Source organism: Anolis sagrei, chromosome 9 (assembly GCF_037176765.1).
Source record: "Anolis sagrei isolate rAnoSag1 chromosome 9, rAnoSag1.mat, whole genome shotgun sequence".
NCBI lineage: Eukaryota > Metazoa > Chordata > Lepidosauria > Squamata > Dactyloidae > Anolis > Anolis sagrei.
Window position 1 is genome coordinate 16,015,877 of NC_090029.1, and position 21,361 is coordinate 16,037,237.

A 21,361-nucleotide genomic window follows, 5' to 3' on the forward strand; every position below is an offset into this window, starting at 1 on the left:
AAGTAAGGTACATTCTGCCTCTCTGTCCATTGCTCCAACTTGACAAAAGAAATACCTATCTTGAAGTATATATCATACCATTTGAGTATGTGTATATATGTGTGTGTATATATATATGCCATAAGTAGGCTACATTCTTCCTCTCTGTCCATTGCCCCAATTTGACAAAAGAAATACCTATCTTGAGGTATATATCATACCGTTTGAGTATGTGTATATGTGTGTGTGTGTATATATATATATATATATGCCATAAGTAGGCTACATCCTGCCTCTCTGTCCATTGCCCCAACTTGACAAAAGAAATACCTATCTTGAGGTATATATCATACCGTTTATGAGTATGTGTATAGATAAGTAAGTAAGTAAGTATAGGTATATAAATGTATATAAAGGTATATGTATGTTTATTAGTATGTGTATATATATGCCATAAGTAGGCTATATTCTGCCTCTCTGTCCATTGCCCCAACTTGACAAAAGAAATACCTATCTTGAGGTATATATCATACCGTTTGAGTATGTGTATATATGTGTGTATTTATGCCATAAGTAGGCAACATTCTGCCCCTCTGTCCATTACCCCAACTTGACAAAAAGAAATACCTATCTTGAGGTATATATCATTTATTGTTTTTGTGTTACTGACACTGAGTATATTTTCCTTTCTGACTGTCAAGCATTACAGTTAGGGACCTGACCGGATGAATATATTATTATTATTATTATTATTATTATTATTATTATTAATAATAATAATAATAATGTAAATAAAACCGGTCTTAGAATTATTTCGCCTCCAGAATTAATATCCGATAATACTACTCCTCACCCAGGTTGAGCCCGGGCTAATTAGATTTCACCATGCATGCCATTATTGTTTTATAACTGTCGTGCTATTTATATGCAACAGAAAGTTGGCAAAGGCCGGCTCTGTCCCTTCTCTCTCTCTCTCTCCTCCACTTGCACTCAAACTCTTTCGATTGTTTAAGGGACCTTTATTTCTCTTTTTAACAAGGGGATGAACCTGGGCTTTTGCAGTTCAGGAACTCCAGCTGCAAACACACCCGAGGAGGCATTTTCCAGGGCTTTTCCCTTGAATATTGTTCATTTCCAACGCCTGTTTGTTGCTGTCGCTTTCAAAGATCCCTTCTAATCCCTGCTCAATTTAAAGGCAAGGATCTCATTTTTTGGGGGGGGGGGGGGTCTATTTTTTGTGTCCTTTCCTCCCTCGGCTTCCTCCCTCTCCCAGAACTCAATAAATTAAATTCAAGGAGTTCTCAAAAAGGAGTGGGTTCATTTTATTTATGTCTTTGCAAAACAGACACAAGCAGATTCGAGGCGTTTCCTCACACTTACTGGCCTGAAATGGGATTTTGCTGGGCAGAGAAAACTGAATGAATAGTCTTAATGGAAAGCCTTCTGGATGCATAATAATAATAATAATAATAATAATAATAATAATAATAAATAATTTATTGTTGCTATTATTATTACTATTATTAAATTAATATCCTCTGCTCCGATTTCCTACACAGCCTAGACCTCTACATTTGTAATTGAGAGGGAACTTTGGAAACTTTCCCCCCTCTCTTCCATTGACACGCGAGAAAATATTTACTCCCGAGGAAAGGGATACAAACAGGGGGTAGAATCCACCGCCTGCTTAATACCCACACACACACACACAATAAAAATGAAATAAGAGGGGCAAAATCCGGACAAAATAGGGAATTAGGTGTCCTCCTAGGTTGGCCTGACCTTCCCTGTCTTAGAAGGGGTCTCCTCGCCAAAGCATTCTCTTTCTCTGATTCCTCCAGATCTTAGATCCTTCTCCACACTCTCTGAATGCTCGACCTGATTCCCAACTATGTCCAGATCCGAGATATCTCTTGATCATGCCCAGATCCTAGACCTTCACTGCCTTGTCTAAACCCTACATGTTTCCTAGTGATATCTCGATCCACTTGTCTAAGAACTAGACCTCTCCTCATATTAATAATAATAATAATAATAATAATATCCCGCTTTTTCTCTCCGTAAAGGAGACACAAAGCTGCTTACATTACAATGTAAGATCTAGAAATACACAAACATTGGAACAGAGCTCCCTGATTATGTTCCTTCTGGCTCTTTTGGATGGTGAAGTGTCTCTCCTGACCATGTCCAGATCCTAGATTCTCCTGTCTAGATATCTCCTGGTCATGTCCATCCTTCCTCGCCCTGTCTAAACCCTAGATCCAGATCCTAGACCTCTCCTGACCATGTCCAGATCCTAGATCCTCCATTGCCCTGTTCAAACCCTAGACCTCCCTTGGCTATGTTCAGATCCTAGACCCTTCCTTGCCCTGACGAAATCCAAGATTTCCTGGCCATGTCCAGATCCTACATCCTTCCTCACAGTGTCTAAACCCAAGACGTCTCCAACCATGTCCAGATCCTTCCTCGTCCTGTCTAAATCCAAGATTCAGATCCTAAATATCTCCCGACAATATCTAGGTTCTAGACTCTTCCTCGCTTTGTCTAAAGGCTAGATTCAGATCCTAAATATCTCCTGACCATGTCCAGGTCCAGCTTCTAAATACTCCCTGACCATATCCAGATCCCACATCCTTCCTCGCAGTGTCTAAACCCAAGACCACTCCTGACCATGTCCAAATCCTCCCTTGTCCTGTCTAAATCCTAGATTCAGATCCTAAATATCTCCCGACCATATCCAGGTCCTAGACCCTTCCTCGCTCTGTCTAAATCCTAGATTCAGATCCTAAATATCTCTCGACCATATCCAGGTCCTAGACCCTTCCTCGCTCTGTCTAAAGGCTAGATTAAGATCCTAAATATCTCCTGACAATGTCTAGGTCTTAGACCCCTCCTAGCTCTGTCTAAATCCTAGATCCAGCGTCTAAATATTTCCTGACCATATCCAGATCTTACATCCTTCCTGTCTAAACCCAAGACCTCTCTTGACCATGTCCAGACCCTTCCTCGTCCTGTCTAAATCCTAGATTCAGATCCTAAACATCTCCCGACTATGTCCAGGTCCTAGCCCTGTCTTAATCCTAGATCCAGCTTCTAAATATTTCCTGACCATATCCAGATCCTACATCCTTCCTGTCTAAACCCAAGACCTCTCCTGACCATGTCCAGACTTTTCTTCATCCTAGATTCAGATCCTAAACATCTCCTGACCATATCCAGGTCCTAGACTCTTCCTCGCTCTGTCTAAAGGCTAGATTCAGATCCTCGCCTTCCCTTGGGCCACCATGTCCAGACCCTAGACCCTTCCCCTTCCCTCCAGACCCTAGACTGGACCACCCGCGGGTGACTGACCTGAGGTGAAGAGGACGATGGCCTTCAAGCAGCTGTATTCTGCGGAGTCCACGTGTAAGGCCTTGAGCTTCTCCACCTGCTCCTGGAAGATGCGTATGTGGTCCATGAAGGCCACCACCCGGTCGGCGGACATGGGCGAGGCGTGGAGGCCGGCGGCGGCCAGGAGCGGGGCGACGTGGAGGGGCATGGAGCACTGGGCGGCGTTGAGGACGAAGAGCTCGCTCCAGGTGAGCCGCAGGAGAGCCACCTGGTCGGTGATCTGCAGGTCGGGGAAGAAGGGGATATTCCGGGCCCACTCCACGGCGCTGAAGAGCATGCGGGCGGCCAGCTCGCAAATGTTCTCGATGCCCATGATGTTGTTGGGCTGCATGCACTGGCTGCCGAAGCGGGAGGTCGGGTAGGGCTCGGCCCGCAGGAGCAGCGAGATATATCCCGAGAGGTACGAGTGGCAGTTCAGCGGGTCCCCGTTGGTCAAGGCGAACTGCCCGTGGGTCGGCTGAGTGGGCGGCATCCTGCCCCGCTGCACGGCTGCAGTAAAGAAGGAAGAGACTGCAGCCATTAATACCGCCATTGACGAGGCCTCCTCCGGGGCTGCCTTGGGGCGCTCCTGGGGGGGTCAACAAAGGGGGCACCAAAGGGCCACAACAACCACCCAGTCTGGGGCTCTTCCTACTCATGGGAAGCCTTCTTGAGGACCAAGAAGGACCTTCATATTATTATTATTATTATTATTATTATTATTATTATTAGAAACACAACAAGATGAGTCCACAGCAGACACTCTACTAGCTGTATAATAATAATAATAATAATAATAATAATAATTATTATTATTATTATTATGGAATATATATTACTCTGTTCAGACTGCCTAGGCGAGGCATGGGCCAAGCCAAATTGGGCCCTCCCTGAGGGTGTCTTGGACTCCAACTCCCACAATTCCTAACAGCCGGTAGGCAGTCTGAGCAGAGTAATATATATTCCATTATTATTATTATTATTATTATTATTATTATTATTATTATTATTATTATGGAATATATATTACCCTGCTCAGACTGCCTAGGCGAGGCATGGGCCAAATTGGCTCCTCCAGCCGGTAGGCTGTTAGGAATTGTGGGAGTTGGAGTCCAAAACACCCGAAGGAGGGCCCAAGTTGGCCCATGCCTCGCCTAGGCAGACTAGTCTCCATTTTTTATCCAAACTTGGGAAACTTTTCCCCTTCTCTTCCATTGACAAACAAGAAACAACACTGCAATCATATTATTATTATTATTATTATTATTATTATTATAAACACAACAAGATGAGTCCACAGCAGACACTCTACTAGCTGTGTAATAATAATAATAATAATAATAATAATAATAATGGAATATATATTACCCTGCTCAGACTGCCTAGGCGAGGCATGGGCCAAATTGGCCCCTCCAGCCGGTAGGCTGTTAGGAATTGTGGGAGTTGGAGTCCAAAACACCCGGAGGGTGGGCCCAAGTTGGCCCATGCCTCGCCTAGGCAGACTAGTCTCCATTTTTTTATCCAAACTTGGGAAACTTTCCCCCTTCTCTTCCATTGACAAACAAGAAAGAGATAGAGACCTCACTACCTCTGAGGATGCTTGCCATAGATGCAGGCTAAACGTCAGGAGAAAAAATGCCTCCAGAACATGGCCATATAGCCCGGAAAAACCTACAACAACCCAGTGATCCCGGCCATGAAAGTCTTCGGCAATACAAGAAAAAGATATTTATTTATTCCCGAGGAAAGGGACACAAACAGGAAGTTAGAATCAACTACCTGCTTATTACCCACACATACAATAAAAACAAAACAGAGAGGCAAAATCCTGACAAGATAAGGAATTGGAAGCGTCTTGGAAGATCCCTGCCTTAGAAAAGACTCCACATGGGCTCAGATTTGTGCTCCTTAGTTTGGCTAAACAACAACAACAGCAATATTAATAATATTAATAATTATGTTATTAATAATATTAATAATTATGTTATTAATAATATTAATAATTATGTTATTAATAATATTATTAATAACAATGAGCCCATTTTAATAATATTAATAACAATATTAGGGCTCACTACCTCTGAGGATGCTTGCCATAGATGCAGGCGAAACGTCAGGAGAGAATGCCTCTAGAACAGGGCCATATAGCCCGAAAAAACCTACAATAACTCAATATTATTATTAATAATAATGAGCCCATGAGGAGTCTAGAAGGAGTTTTTTTCTAAGGCAGATTTACTCTGCTCATATTGCCTACACAGCCTAGGCGTCTACATTTCGAATTGAGAAGGAACTTGGGAAATTCCCCCCCCCCTCTCTTCCATTGACAGAATAGTCTTCATTTTTTATTCAAACTTTGCAAACTTTCCCCCTTCTCTTCCACTGACATGCAAGAAACCGATATTTACTCCCAAGGAAAGGGACACAAACAAGGGGTAGAATCGACCGCCTGCTTATTACCCACCCACATACCCACCATAAAAATAAAACAGAGGGGGAAAATCCTGACAAAGTAGGGAATGGGTGTTCTTCTAGGTTGGGTTGACCTTCCCTGTCTTAGAAGAGATCTCCTCGACTAAGCATTCCCTTTCCCTGATTCGTCCAGATCTTAAGATCCTTCCCCACACATTCTCTTAATGTTAGACCTGATTCCCGACCATGTCCAGATCCGAGATATCTCCTGACCATGCCCAGATCCTAGACCCTCCAGTGCCTTGCCTAAACCCTATATGTTTCCTGGTAATATCCTGGTTCCCTCTTCTAAACCCTAGGTTTCTCATATTTCCTTAATCCTAGATCTCTCCTATATTATTATTATTATTGTTAGTAGTATTATTGCCTTGGTTTTTTTCTCCAAAAAGGAGACTCAAAAGCAGTATTTCAATGCAATGTAAGATCTACAAATACACAAACATTAAAATAGATCTCCCTGCTGATGTTCCTTCTGGCTCTTTTGGATGGCGTTGGGTCTCTCCTAACCATGACCATCCTGGCTAGATCCAGCTCCTAGATATCTCCTGACCATGTCCAGATCCTAAAATCCTTCATTCTCCAGTCTAAACCCTAGACTTCCCTTGGCCGTGTCCAGACCCTAGTACCTTCCTTGTCCTGTCTAAACCCTAGATCCAGCTCCAAGACCTCTCCTGTCCATGTCCAGATCCTAAATGCTCCATTGCCCTGTCTAAACACTAGACCTTCCTTGGCCATGTCCATATCTTAGATCCTCCTGCCTAGATCCAAATCCTAGATATCTCCTGACCATGTCCAGATCCTAAAACCCTTCATTGCCCTGTCTAAACCCTAGACTTCCCATGGCAATGTCCAGACCCTAGACCCTTCCTTGTCCTGTCTAAACCCCAGATCCAGCTCCTAGACCTCTCCTGACCATGTCCAGTTCCTAAATGCTCCATTGCCCTGTCTAAACCCTAGACCTCCCTTGGCTATGTCCATATTTTAGATCCTCCTGCCTAGATCCAAATCCTAGGTATCTCCTGACCATGTCCAGATCCTAAAACCCTTTATTGCCCTGTCTAAACCCTAGACTTTCCATGGCCATGTCCAGACCCTAGACCCTTCCTTGTGTTGTCTAAATGCTAGACCTGACCATGTCGAGATCCTAAAGGATATTATCTCCTTCCTATGCCCGATCCTAGACCTTTCATTGCATTTTTTGGGGGAAAGGAAGCAAGGAAGGGGATGGAAGAGCCGAGACAGAGCAGAGAGCTTTCCAAATTGCAGGAGCAAGGAAAAAGTCTCTTACTCTATTCCCAAACTAGATGAAACATAGAGTTTTGGGGAAGCTTTGGTGGTCAGAAGCAGAGAAATAGAGCAGCCCTCCCCTTTGGCCAAAGTAAGGAGCAGAAAAGGATTATTATTATATTTTTGGAGGGGGAAAATAAACATAAACAGGAGCCGTCTCTTCTTCCCTTTCTCTCTACCGAATCCCCTTTTCCCTCCTTATCCTTACTGCTTTAAGACTAAGCCAAAAGGGCAAGGAGAGGCCAAGGCAGGCTTCCCAACGCCCCTTCCCTTCCTTCCTTTCAACCCCTTTCCCCCATTGAAACAAAACCAAGAGGTAGGGTTTGGCTTTCAAGATCACTACGGCAAAGGCAAAAACCCCACTTCCCATTCAACACAGACAAACAACCGGAGAATACCTTTCCCCGCTCGAAATGGCCCAAGGACTATACAGAGATACTAGATTGAGATTCCACAGACACACAGAATATATTTTCCCTGTGTTGCCTGCCTGGATTTTCTAGGTCAGTGCGGGGGAAACGCTGGGCTATCTCTCCCCCTTCCTTCCTCCCTTCCTTCTTTCCTTCTCTGCCTGGCTTGTTTTGTTTCCGTGGGTCCTTTTTTTCCCTCCGGTTCGTAAACGGACAGAGGGAAAGAGAAGAAAGGAAGGAAGGAAAGAGGGGAAGGAAGAGGAGAAGAGCCGAGAAGCGGCCTAAGGAGAAAGCCCAGCGCCAGGCAGGCTGTTTGGCTCGGCCTCTTCCCTGCCAAGCCAAGCTCCATCTTGGGAATCCAGCTCCCCTTTCTCCTCTTCCCACCCAAACAAACCCACCTCTCTCTGCCGATTTGCAGCTCTAATATCTATCTATCTATCCATCTATCTATCTATTTACATTCTACAAAGGCATTCCTTCCTATCCTCTTTCTCTTTGCCTCCTGCCAGGAAATATTGTGTGATATTATTGCTGGGAATGTAAACAATGCCTGGTTTTGGCCTCTTTTGGACACTCTTTCCCTTCTTCCCAAATGCAAGAAAGGAAAGAAGGATAGTGATATGGAGAGAGCGAGAAAAGAAGCCGGTTTTGGGGGAAAGGAAAGAAGGGAAGGCCTGGGGTGACGGATCGATACATATATTGATAATATAGATAGATAATATATGATAAATCAAGGAGGAAAAGGGGAAAGAAAGAAAGGCACCCTCTTTTTCTCTCCTCCTCTTTGGAAATATACATGTTTGTGTATTTTTGAGATGAAGAGAGGCGAAAAGAATTTATTAATAATAATAATAATAATTAAATAAAAATATTATTCTGTTCTTGCTGCCCTCTGCTTCCCATCTGAGCCACAGAAATGGAGAAATCCCTCTGTTTACAAGGCAGCGCTCTCCAAATAAAGTGAAATAAATCAGAATTTATTCAAGCTTCAAGGCTTACCCTAGATGAACGGGGCTTTGATCGGTCAACCAGCTCCAGCCAAGAAATGTGAGGCATATCCCAACACGCACAAGCAAAACACGCACACTCGAAGGAAGGGTTTGGGTTGCCTCTTTCCTCCCTTTTGTCCTGCTTAAGGACAAATGACCGGCCCTGGCCTCAAAATGGATCCTTTTCCATACAAACACTCCCGAAGCAGAGTTTTTCCTGCCCTTTTCTCCCCTCCCACCTAAGCCAGAGAAATGGCCGGGCTTCTTACAGCCAGCGGCCACAAAATACCTTCAGATCTTCGCCTCTCTTTGTATTTTTAAAGACATAAAAAAAGGAACACAAGGTTCTCGTGCTGAAGCTGCATGCCAGAAAATAATATAGAAGGAATATCATGTCCCAATGCTCAAGTTTGCACACAGGAAATAATAATAAAATAAATAGTATTACAATGTTCTAATGCTCAAGTTTGCACCCAGAAAATAAAATACAAAATAATCATAATATAAGGTTATGATTATGCTGAATAATAATAATAATAATAATAAGTCCTAGCGCTCAAGTTTGCACCCAGAAAATATAATATAATAAAAGGTCCCAGTGCCCAAGTTTGCATCCAGGAAACAGAACATAATATAAGGTCCTAGCGCTCAAGTTTGCACCCAGAAAATAATATAATATAACAATATATAATAATAATTAATGTATAATATAAGGTCCCAGTGCTCAAGTTTGCACCCAGGGAATATAACATAATATAATACAATATAAGGTCCCAGTGCTCAAGTTTGCACCTAGAAAATATAATATAATATTTATATCATATTATTATAATAATGGAATATAATATCCCAATGCTCAAGTTTGCACCCAGGAAATATAATATAATACAATAGAAGGTCCCAGTGCTCAAGTTTGTACCTAGAAAATATAATATAATATAATAATAATGGAATATAATATCCCAGTGCTCAAGTTTGCACCCAGGAAATATAACATAATATAATACAATATAAGGTCCCAGTGCTCAAGTTTGCACCTAGAAAATATAATAATACTACTACTACTAATAATAATGGAATATAATATCCCAATGCTCAAGTTTGCACCTAGATAATATAATATAATATAATAATATAATAATATAATAATAATAATAATAATATAATATAATATAATATAATATAATATAATATAATATAATATAATATAATATAATATCCCAATGCTCAAGTTTGCACCCAGGAAATATAACATAATATAATACAATATAAGGACCCAGTGCTAAAGTTTGCACCCATAAAATAAAATAAAATATAAGGAGAATGCCTCGGAGCTCTGGTCAACAAGGCAAAGCCAGCAAATGTTTGGTGTTTTCCACACACAAACAGACACATATACCAGGAGTTTTGCTGTTACATCTAAGAAGGGAAGACATGACTCCAAATCTGTCCCCGAGGCCTCCTTTAATGCAAAACTAAAAATTTATAGAAGTTCCTAGTCTTCACATTTGTACCTGGAAGATGCCTTGAAACTTGTTGGTGAACAAGCCCAAGCCAACATATTCTAAACACATAGAGACACACAAGCAGAGGCCCCCAAAGATGTATATGATGCACCTCTAAGTTTGTACTTAGAGAAGTGAATTAGAAATGACACAAACCTCTAATACTCAAGTTTGTACTTAGGGAAATGAATGAAAAATGATAGAAGGTCCTAGCCCTCAAGTTTGTACTGGGAAAGGGCTTTGGAGTTGGTTAGCTAAGAAGCCGAGAAGCCAGCAAAAGGGAATCATGCTCCACGCACTTTGAAAAATACATTAAAATTCCTGAAAGAGCCTGACCCTCAAGTTTGCAAAGGGAAGGCGCTTTGGAGACCCTCACTTTGAAAAAATACATTAAAATTCCCCTAAAACCCTGACCCTCAGGCTTTGCACCCAGGAAATATAACATAATATAATACAATATAAGGTCCCAGGGCTTTGGTAAGGCGCTTTGGAGCATGTGGGTGAAAAGACTCCCAATTTTAAAAATACATTACAAATCCCCTAAAGCCCTGATGCTTGGGTTTGCAATGGGAAGGCGCTTTGGAGCTTGTGGGTGAAAAGACCCCCACTTTAAGAAATACATTGAAAAGACCTTCACTTTAAAAATACATTTAAAATCTCCTACCAGCCTGAGCCTTGGATTTGCAATGGGAAGGTGCTTTGGAGCTTGTTGGTCAAAAAAACTCTCCCAATTTAAAAAATACATTAAAAATCTCCTAAAACCCTGACGCTTGGGTTTTCACCAGGAAGCTGCTTTGGAGCTTGTGGGCGAAAAGACCCTCACTTTAAAAAATACACTTAAAAATCCCCTCAAGCCCTGATCTTTGGATTTACACTGGGAAGGTGCTTTGGAGCTTGTGGGTGAAAAGACCCCCACTTTAAGAGACACATTGAAAAGACCTTTACTTTTCAAAAGACATTTAAAAGACATCCCCCCCCCCACTTTAAAAATACATTTTAAATCCTCCAAAACCCTGATGCTTGGGTTTGCAATGGGAAAGGTGCTTTGGAGCTTGTGGGTCAAAAGACCATAACTTTAAAAAATACACTAAAAATCCTCCAAAACCCTGATCCTTGGATTTACACTGGGAAGGTGCTTTGGAGTTTGTGGGTGAAAAGACCCTCACTTTAAAAACTACAGCCAAAAGAACCTCGCTTTTAAAACTGCATTAAAAAGACACCCCCACTTTTCAAAATACAATAAAAAGTCAAATACATTTAATATTCCCTGAAACCCTAATGCTTGGGTTTGCAATGGGAAAGTGCTTTGGAGTTTGTGGGCGAAGAGACCCTCACTTTACAAACTACAGTAAAAAGACCCTCACTTTTAAAAATACATTTAAAATTCCCTGAAACCCTGAGCCATGCATTTGCAATGGGAAGGTGCTTTGGAGCTTGTGGGTCAAAAGACCCTCATTTTTAAAAAATACACTAAAAATCCCCTCAAACCCTGACCCTTGGATTTACACTGGGAAGGTGCTTTGGAGCTTGTGTATCAAAGGATCCTCACTTTAAAAATACACTAAAAATCCCCTCAAACCCTGATCCTTGCATTTGCACTGGGAAGGTGCTTTGGAGCTTGTGGGTCAAAAGACCCTGACTTTAAGAAATACATTGAAAAGACCCTGACTTTTACAAAATACATTGAAAAGACCCTCGCTTTAAAAATACATTTAAAATCTCCTACCAGCCTGACCCTTGCATTTGCAATGGAAAGGTGCTTGGAGCTTGTGGGTCAAAGGATCCTCACTTTAAAAAATACACTAAAAATCCCCTCAAACCCGGATCCTTGGATCTACACTGGGAAGGTGGTTTGGAGACAGTGGGTCAAAGGACCCTCACTTTAAGAAATATATTGAAAAGACCCTCACTTTAAAAAAATACATTTAAAATCTCCTACCAGCCTGAGCCTTGGATTTGCATTGGGAAGGTGCTTTGGAGCTTGTGGGTCAAAAGACCCTCACTTTTCAGAAGAGATTAAAAAGACCCTCATTTTTCAGAGTACATTAAAAAGACCCTCACTTTAAAAAATACATTTAAAATCTCCTACCAGCCTGAGCCTTGGATTTGCATTGGGAAGGTGCTTTGGAGCTTGTGGGTCAAAAGACCCTCACTTTTCAGAAGAGATTAAAAAGACCCTCATTTTTCAGAGTACATTAAAAAGACCCTCACTTTAAAAAATACATTTAAAATCTCCTACCAGCCTGAGCCTTGGATTTGCATTGGGAAGGTGCTTTGGAGCTTGTGGGTCAAAAGACCCTCACTTTTCAGAAGACATTAAAAATAACCCCTAGGTGTCTGACCCTTAGGTTTGCACTGAGAAGGTGCTTTGGAGCTTGTGGGTCAAAAGACCCTCACTTTAAAAATACACTAAAAAAATCCCCTTAAACCCTGACGTTTGGATTTACACTGGGAAGGTGCTTTGGAGCTTGAGGGTCAAAAGACCCTCACTTTTCAGAAGACATTAAAAAGACCCTCACTTTTCAGAGTATATTAAAAAATAACCCCTAAGTATCTGATCCTTAGGTTTGCACTGGGAAGGTGCATTGGAGTTTGTGGGTGAAGAGACCCCCACTTAAAAATATATATTTAAAAATCCCCTTAAACCCTGACGCTTGGATTTACCCTGGGAAGGTGCTTTGGAGCTTGTGGGTGAAGAGACCCCCACTTTTCAAAAGACATTCAAAAAGACCCTGGCTGTGAAGAAGACCTTGACAACACCCCCCCCCCCCCTTCTTGAGCCTGGTCTTTGCCTTGGGAAGGCAGAGTGGAGCTTGTGGGTTGAAAGACCTTTGGAGAAATGGGACCGGCAGAAGCTCTCAGCCTGGAGCTAGAGGAGGAGGATGCTGCTAGGCTGCATTCCCTTCCTTTCCTATCCCCTTCTCTTTCTCCTTCCCCCTTTTCTCCTCTCTCTTCTCCTCTTTCTCCTTCCCCCTTTTCTCCTTCTCCTGGAGCGAGAGGAGGAGGATGCTGCCAGGCTGCATTCCCTTCCTTCCCCATCCCCTTCCCTTCTCTTTCTCCTTCCCCCTTTCTCCTTCTCCTTCTCCTCTTTCTCCTTCCCCTTTTCTCCTTCTTCTGCTTCTCTTTCTCCTCTTCCCCTCCCTAAAGCTAAGCTCTTTCTCCGTGGGCCAGAAGCAGTGGCAAAACAAATGAAATCCCAATACTTCCCGCCTCATGCCAACCTTGAGGCATTTCTTGAGGCGGCAGTATTGGCACTGGTTGCGGTGGTGCTGGTCGATGGGGCAGTTCCGGTTGGCGCGGCACGTGTAGCTGAGGTTCCTCGGACGGAGCGCTTGAAGAAGCTCTTGCAGCCCTCGCAGGTGAACTGCCCGTAGTGCTTCCGCTGGACTTGTCCCCGCAGACCACGCACTCGATGTGCTGCTGCTGCTGCTGCGACGCCTTGTCGCCGCCTTGGCCCCCGTTGCCGCCGCCGCCACCCCCTCCTCCTCCTCCGCTGGGGTTGCCCTGGCTGGGGGTCTGGGCGGGGGGGCCCGGCCTGTCCAGGGGCTTGCGGGGTGTGCGGCCCTGCGCCCGAGGGTGGCCCCGCGCCCCCGGGGGGTCCCTGCGAGGAGGCGGGCGGCGGGGGCGGGGGCCCGGCGGGCACGTCGTCGGCGGGGTCTCGCCAGGCGCCCACCACCATGGCCATCTCTAAGGGACCCCGGGGCCAAAGCGGCCGGCCCCCCGTCGTCGTGGTGGCTCCCCCCCAAGAAGGGAGCCCGCCTCCGCCGCCCGAGGAAGAGTCCGAGCACGGCGGCGCTTGCAGCTTGGCTCCGGCCCCGCCCACGCTACCCACGCTACCCACGCGCCGCGGCAGGCATAGGAGAGCGTCCACGCCGAGGCCGGACCAACGCCAACGCCGCTCTCTTCTTCCTCCTCTTCCTCCTCCTCTGCCCCCAGCGCTCGCCTCCTTCTCCTTCGCCTTCTCTTGACTCTCCCTTCGTGGAAAGTTCTCCCGCGATTCCTTCTCCTCCTCTCCTCTCAAAAAGTCCTCAAGGCAGGCATTCCCCTCCTTCGCGCTCGGAACGTCCTGAAGTTAAGAGTTCTCGGGATAGTTTTGTTTCTCTTTCTCTCTCTTTTGTTGTCTCTCTCTCTCACTCTCTTCTTTCTTGTCCTCGAGTCTCTCCGGATTTGTTTATTTTGTGGCGAAAATGTCCTCTCGAGTGAAGGGAGTGGAAAAGGAGCCGATGCCTTCCTTCCTCCCCCTTTCTTCTCCTCCTTCTTCGGGAGAAATGAATGAATGTCCTTAAGTTTCGGGAGGTGTGTGTGTGTGGCGGGGGGTGTTCTTCCTTCCTCTTAAGAGAAGGAGGGGGGAGAAAGAGAAGGGGAGGGGGAGGGGAGGCGCGTGGAGCCGGAAAGAGAAAGAAGGCAACGGGAGAAGAAGGGAAGGAAGGGAAGGAAGCAGAGAGCAGCGCCGAGGAGATTGTCTAGCAGCCGGAAAGAAAGGAAAGTTGAAGCGAAGGGAAAGGACAGACACACAGAGAGAGGCTGGGGTTGTTTCCCTCTCTCGTCTCCTCCTCCTGCTGCCGCCGCTGCTTCTTCTCCTCCTTCTTCAAGGCTTTTCCCCTCCCTCTCTTCTTTTTTGCAGCCGGAGGAGGAGGAGGAGGTCCGGGGGACAAATCCAGGGCCGCCTGCAATCGTCAGCCATTCAGGAAAGCCATGGGAAAAAAAAGGGGAAGAAGGAGAAAGAGAAGGAGGAAGGAGGGCGGAGAGAGGAAGCCGAGGAGCCCTCCGGAGAAAGAGAAGGAGGCGGAGGAGGAGAAGCGAAAGCAGCGAGAGGCCACGGCTTCGGGTTGTTTCGATCGGAGCTCGGAGTTGGGCGAAGCTGGAGAAACATCCACCGGAAGGAGCGAGAGAAGGGAGAGAGGGAAAGAAAGAAAGAATAAAAGAAAGAGGAGAAGAAAGAAAGAAAGAAGGGAGAAGGAAGGAGGCGAAGAAAGGGGATGAAAGGAAATGCAGAGGAAGGCAAAGGAAGGGAGTGTGTCCAGTCCACGCACGGACTCCCCCACGAGCTGCCTTCCCCTTCTCTCTTCTTCCTCTCCTCCTTTTTTTGTTGTTGTTGTCCTCCTCGGTCTCTCTTTCTCTTTCTCTGTCTTGTCCTCCCCCTCCTCTTGGTCTCCTCCTCCCTCTGTTCTTATTCTCCTCCTCCTCCTGCTTGTCCTTCTTCTTCTTTCGTCTCTCTTTCCTCCTCCTCTTCTTTCTTCTTCTTCCTCCTCCTGCCGCTCGGGCTGCTTTTTCTCCCAGTGGCTCCTTCTCCTCCTCTTTTTAGCCCAGCGGCGGCTGCTTCCTCGCCCAACAACGCATGGGGCGCGAAGGGAGGAGAAGAGAGAGAGAGAGAGAGAGAGAGGAAAGAGAGAGAGAGAGAGCGGGGAAGGAGGGAGGGGAGGAAGGGAGGAGAGGGGACCCGGCTGAACTCTTCCCCAGAAGAAAGGGAGGAGGGAAGAGGAGGAGGAAGGCTTGCAATGGAGGAATTAACTCCCCCTTACACCCCAAATCAACAAGAAACTGTGCATTCCCCAATTTTTCCCCTTCTACTGCGATTCCAATACTTAGAAGATTGGAAGGTTTGCAATGGAGGAATTAAGTCTCCCTCACACCCCAAATCGATAGGAAAGAGTGCATTCTCACACCCCAAAATCAATAAGGAAGAGTGCACTCCCCTCTTGCTTTCCTTGCTTTGGCTGCGGCGATTCCAATACTTAAAAGAGCTTGGAATGGGCAAAAGGGGGGAAATAGGGAGGGAAAGAAGAAAGGAAGGAAGGAAGGAAAGGGGGGGCGAGAGAGAGAGAGAGAGAGGATCCCAGTGATCAAATATGCAAAGGAGGAAGGAGGGAGGGGGAGGAGGAGGGGAGCCCAGCCGTGCAGCCGGAGGAAGAGGAGGAGGAGGAGGAGGAGGCGAGGAAGAAGAAGAAGGCGGACGGCGCTGCTTTTCTCCGCGCTCCTGCTCGCCCCGCGCTCTCTATATAGTGAACTTTGACACGACGGCTGCAACTTAGCACACGTTGCCATGGCGACCGCTCGCCTTATAAGGCAAGAGGCTGCCTTTGAGTGGTCCAAAGCGCCCGGACCGCCCCTCGGCACTCATTGGGCAGCGCGGGGACGGGGGACAGGCTGGGGAGGACAGCCCGCGCCGGTCCTAGCGCCGCCTCGGTTCCCTCCTGGCTTCCTTTCCTTCTGTGTGTCGTCGTCCCCCCCCCCCCCCCCCCCCCCCACACACACACTCTTCTCTCTTTCTCTTCTTCCTTCTTTCCCCTTTCTCTGAGCGAGGAAAGTAAGGAAAAGGCATTGTCTTTCTCCCTTCTTCCCTTCCCTTCTTTTCTTCCTTTCGACCCCCAATAACTCCTCTTTCTCTTCCATTCCTCCTTTTCCACCTTCTTCCCTTTCCTTCTTCTTTTCCCCGAGCAAGGAAAGTAAGGAAAAACGGCATTGTCTTTTCCCCTTCCTCCCTTCTTTCCTTCTTTTCTTTCCACCACTAACTCTTCTTTCTCTTCCATTCCTTCTTTCCTTCCCTCCTTCCTCCAAACTCCTCTTTCTCTTCCATTCCTCCTTTTCCACCTTCTTCCCTTTCCTTCTTCTTTCCCACCTTTTCTCCGGGCAAGGAAAGTAAGAAAAAGGGGCATTGTCTTTCCCCCTTCTTCCCTTCCCTTCTTTCCTTCCTTTCTTCCCACCACTAACTCCTTTTTCTCTTCCATTCCTCCTTTTCCACCTTCTTCCCTTTCCTTCTTCTCTCCCCCCCCCCCCAGCAAGGAAAGTAAGGAAAAGGGGCATTGTCTTTCCCCCTTCTTCCTTTCCCTTCTTTCCTTCCTTTCTCCCCCCACTAACTCCTCTTTCTCTTCAATTCCTCCTTTTCCACCTTCTTCCCTTTCTTTCTTTTTTTCCCCGAGCAAGGAAAGTAAGGAAAAGGGGCATTGTCTTCCTCCCTTCCTCCCTTCTTTCCTTCCTTTCTTCCCCCACCAACTGCTCTTTCTCTTCTATTCCTCCTTTTCTACCTTCTTCCCTTTCCTTCTTCTTTTCCCCGAGCAAGGAAAGTAAGGAAAAGGGGGTCTTTCCCCCTTCCTCCCTTCTTGTCTTCCTTCCTTTCTACACTATCTTCTCTTTCCTTCTTCTTTTCCCCCTTTTCTCCGAGCAAGGAAAGTAAGAAAAAGGGCATTGCCTTCCCCCCCCCCTCCATTCTTTCCTTCCTTTCTTCCCCCACTAACTCCTCTTTCTCTTCAATTCCTCCTTTCCTCCCTTCTTCCCTTCCCTTCTCCCTCCCCCCTCATTCTTTGAGCAAAGGAAAGTAAGAAAAAGGGCATTGTCTTTCCCCCTTCTTCCTTCTTTCCATCCTTTCTTTCTCCACTATCTTCTCTTGCTCTTCCATTCCCCCTTTTCTCCCTTCTTCCCTTTCCTTCTTCTTTTTCCCGTTCTCTGAGCAAGGAAAGTAAGAAAAAGGGCATCGCGTTTCCTCCATTCCTTCCTTCCTTTCCCTCTTGATTTCCTTTCCTTCTGCCCCCTTCTCTCTCTTCCGAGCTTTCCCTTCCCTTCTTCCTTTTTTCCTTTTTCTCTCAGCAAGAAAAGTAAAAAAGGGCATTGCCCTTTCCCCTTCTTTCTTTCCTTTCTTCCTCCCCCACTAACTCCTCTTTCTCTTCCATTCCTCCTTTCCCCCTTCTTCCCTTCCCCCTTTCTCTGAGCAAAAAAGTAAGAAGTAGAACATTGTCTTTTTTTCCTGCCTTCCTTCCTTCATTTCCTCCCCAACTTTTCTTCTTTCCCTTCCATTCCTCCTTTCCTCTCTTCTTCCTTTCTTTCCTGCTTCTTCAACCCAGCTTCGAAACTCAGAAGCAACAAAAGTAAGACGAGAAACCGTGTCTTTCCCCTCGTTTTTCATTTCCATTCATTCCTCCTTTCCCTTCCTCTTTCTTTCCCCGCTTCTCCTCTGCTTCTTTCACCCTGCTTTAAGCAACCAAAGTATTGTCTATGTATATGTTATTAACCGAGGCTCAATTTGTTACCGGTGGCTCTTCTCCCCTGCTTTCCTTCAAATTGAGAGCTCTTCTTTTACTTTACTTTCAATGGACTCTTTCCCCATTCCCTTACAGTCATTTGAACGCAGCCTTAGGTTTGAATTTGGTGTTTGAGGCATAAGAATGGGGTTTGGAAGACCTCTCCAAAATCTGAATTCTTTCACCACTCCCTTACAGTCATTTAAACCCAGAACTTGGTGTTTGAGGCACAAGGATGGGTTTGGAAGACCTTTCCAAAATCTGAATTCTTTCCCCACTCCCTTACAGTCATTTAAACCCAGAGCTTGGTTTTTGGGGCACAAAGATGGGTTTGGAAGACCTCTCCAAAATCTGAACCTATTCACCACTCCCTTATAGTCATTTGAACCCAGCCTTAGGTTTGCATTTGGTGTTTGAGGCATAAGGATGGGTTGGGAAGACCTCTCCAAAATCTCTCTTTGAAAGGATACTAAGACCCAAAGAGGTCTCTATGTGAGAGAAGGGACTCCTTGGCCTCTTGAGAGAGAGATGGATGGACATTTGAAGGGAAAGGGGATGAAAGAAGGGTCTTCTCATCAGAGCAGAGCTGTCACTCCCTGGCCTTTGGGGACCACGCTCAATTTCTGATGCTGCCTCTATACAAGGAGACACATAGACCTGCAGAGAAGTGGACTCACTATGGACACTTAATAATAATAATAGTTATTATTTTTATTATTTTATTTTATTATTATTAATATTATTTTACTATTATATTATAAAATAATATATTAATAATTATATAATAATAATATAATACTATATTAATAATATATTAATATATTATATTAATATAATTATTATATTATATATATACATATTATATAATTATATATATATTATATAATGTAATTATATATATATATATATATATATATATATATAATTATTATATATAATATAATATAATTATATTAATATTATTATTATATTATTATATTAATAATATAGGTTCTTGTAGGTTTTTTCGGGCTATAGGGCCATGTTCTAGAGGCATTTCTCCTGACGTTTCGCCTGCATCTATGGCAAGCATCCTCAGAGGATATTAATAATATTTTTATTATTATTATTATTATTAAATAATAATATTTCATTTATTATTATTATTATTATTATTATTATTATTATTATTATTATTATTAAAACCCAATCTATCTTCAATAACAAACTCATTACTCTGTGATCTGTTTTGGCTGTGGATCCAAAGGCATGGGGATCTATATTTCTCTAAGCTTGGGTTCCTCCTCAGCTTGCAAACCAGTCCTTTCTTTTCCCATCCTGTAGATTGTGGGTCATCCCTTTGATTGGAAGCTGCTCGGCTGATGTGTTAGATAGATAGACAGACAGACAACTCTCAGTGTTGAGCAGGAGGGACACACATTAGAGAGGCGAGAGGCTCTGACCCCGGGAGAGTCAAGCATAGGCTTCATTGTTGGCCGGAGCCTGACATCCTTCCCTTTGGCTCCATAGGTTCCCCGTCGAAATGGGGCAAGACAGAGCCAACCCAGCCTCCCTCCCTCCTTTCTGTTGCCTCTGATCTCAAAGAGGGACACATCGAACCCAGATGCTTTCTTGGAGGGCAAGGCGATGATAGCAGGAGGAGAGAAATGCATATGTAGGGAGAAAGGGGGTGGAATGAATCAGGCATTTCGGAAAGGATTGCTATGTGTGGAGTTCTTTTCCCTCCTTGTCAAGATTTTAGCAGTGAAACAATGGGGGGAGAATGCCAGAAAAGACAATACACCCTTCCCAAGCAGAAAAACTCCAAAGACCACTTCACTTTTGCACTTTTTCCTTTCCTTTCTGGGCCGAAACCCTGGTAGGAAGAAGATTCGGAATACGAAAAATAGAGGAAAGGCTTGGAAAAGCTAAAAAAAGGGGGCCACCCCATAAAAATGGAAATGTATACTAGGTAAAAGATATAGAGATGGGAATGTGAGTGTAGGAGAAGTTTGGAGGAAAAAAGTAAAAGGGATTTTCTCCGAATTCGTCCGAATCTCCACTCCAGTTTTCTCTTTCCCTCCTTCTCTCTTTCTTTCTCTCTCTCCTGGAAAAAGAAAGGATCTGTTTTTCAGCTGGCAGGTGGCTGGCTGCGACCCAAGGCAAAAAAAGAGGAGGGGATGTCACCTGAGCTGCTCTCCCTGTCCAGACAGACACCTCCTTTGCATTATGTGATTGTCCACTCGCGTCTGGTCAGTTTCGAAGCGACTGGAGGAATGTCGTATTGATCCGGCCCAAGAAACAAGACCCCCGCGATAGGGGAAATGGTCTTTGAGTTCCCCCAACCGATAATATTCTCCTTATTTGGAGAGAAATAAAGGAAAATGACCGGAAACACATGCCGTCCCTTTGGATTTTCCTTTGAGATTCCAATACTTGGGCAGGACGTCCTCTTTCCTAACCCGCCAAAGAGGAGAAATCAGAAGCCTGCAGATATCTATTTATCTATCTATCTGGAAATTCTCTCTCTCTCTGTCTTTCCAACTAAATAGAAATGACCCACAAATACTTCAAGCAGAAAGCGATCAAGAGTTTGTTTCCCCCCTGAACGGTCATAAAAAATAACAGCAACAACTCAGTCCCACAAGGAGAGCGTCCAGACACGCCAAAAGGTTTAGGCACTAATGGATATTATTTGTCTATTTTCACAACAGGGCAAATTGTGATTTAATCATACCGAGAAGGAGGACGACCTTGGATAGCGACGGCAGGGTGGGGGGCTATTTTGGAGGCTGGAGTGAGTGTCTCTATTTAGGAACAAGCAGAGAGAGGCCGACCATGTGTTGTGGGAGGTTTTCGTGGCCGGAATCGCTGGGTTGCGGTGAGTTTTCCGGGCTGTGTAGCCATGTTCCAGAAGCAATTGCAAACATCTCAACCTCTGAGGATGACTGCTGTAGATGTAGGCGAAACGTCAGGAGAGAATGCTTCTGGAACACGGCTAAACAGCTCGGAAAACTCACAAGCATACTCTGCTGACGTTCGCCCACAGCAATGGCAAACATCTCAACCTCTGAGGATGACTGCTGTAGATGTAGGCGAAACTTCAGGAGAGAATGCTTCTGGAACACGGCTATACAGCTCGGAAAACTCACAAGCATACTCTGCTGACGTTTCGCCCACAGCAATGGCAAACATCTCAACCTCTGAGGATGACTGCTGTAGATGTAGGCGAAACGTCAGGAGAGAATGCTTCTGGAACATGGCTAAACAGCTCGGAAAACTCACAAGCATACTCTGCTGACGTTTCGCCCACAGCAATGGCAAACATCTCAACCTCTGAGGATGACTGCTGTAGA

General features: G+C 44.9%; 1 protein-coding gene across 1 annotated transcript in view; it reads right to left on the reverse strand.

The window, feature by feature from the left end:
* NR2F2 (nuclear receptor subfamily 2 group F member 2) overlaps positions 1 to 13,697 on the reverse strand; it is a 28,167-nt gene extending 14,470 nt beyond the window's left edge. The window contains 6 exon segments of the mRNA XM_067471306.1: positions 3,331 to 3,879; position 12,743; positions 13,215 to 13,333; positions 13,336 to 13,389; positions 13,392 to 13,542; positions 13,544 to 13,697. Coding sequence (XP_067327407.1) covers positions 3,331 to 3,879; position 12,743; positions 13,215 to 13,333; positions 13,336 to 13,389; positions 13,392 to 13,542; positions 13,544 to 13,696 — 1,027 coding nt within the window. The 5' untranslated portion in view covers position 13,697.
* Between the last annotated feature and the right edge of the window lie 7,664 nt (positions 13,698 to 21,361).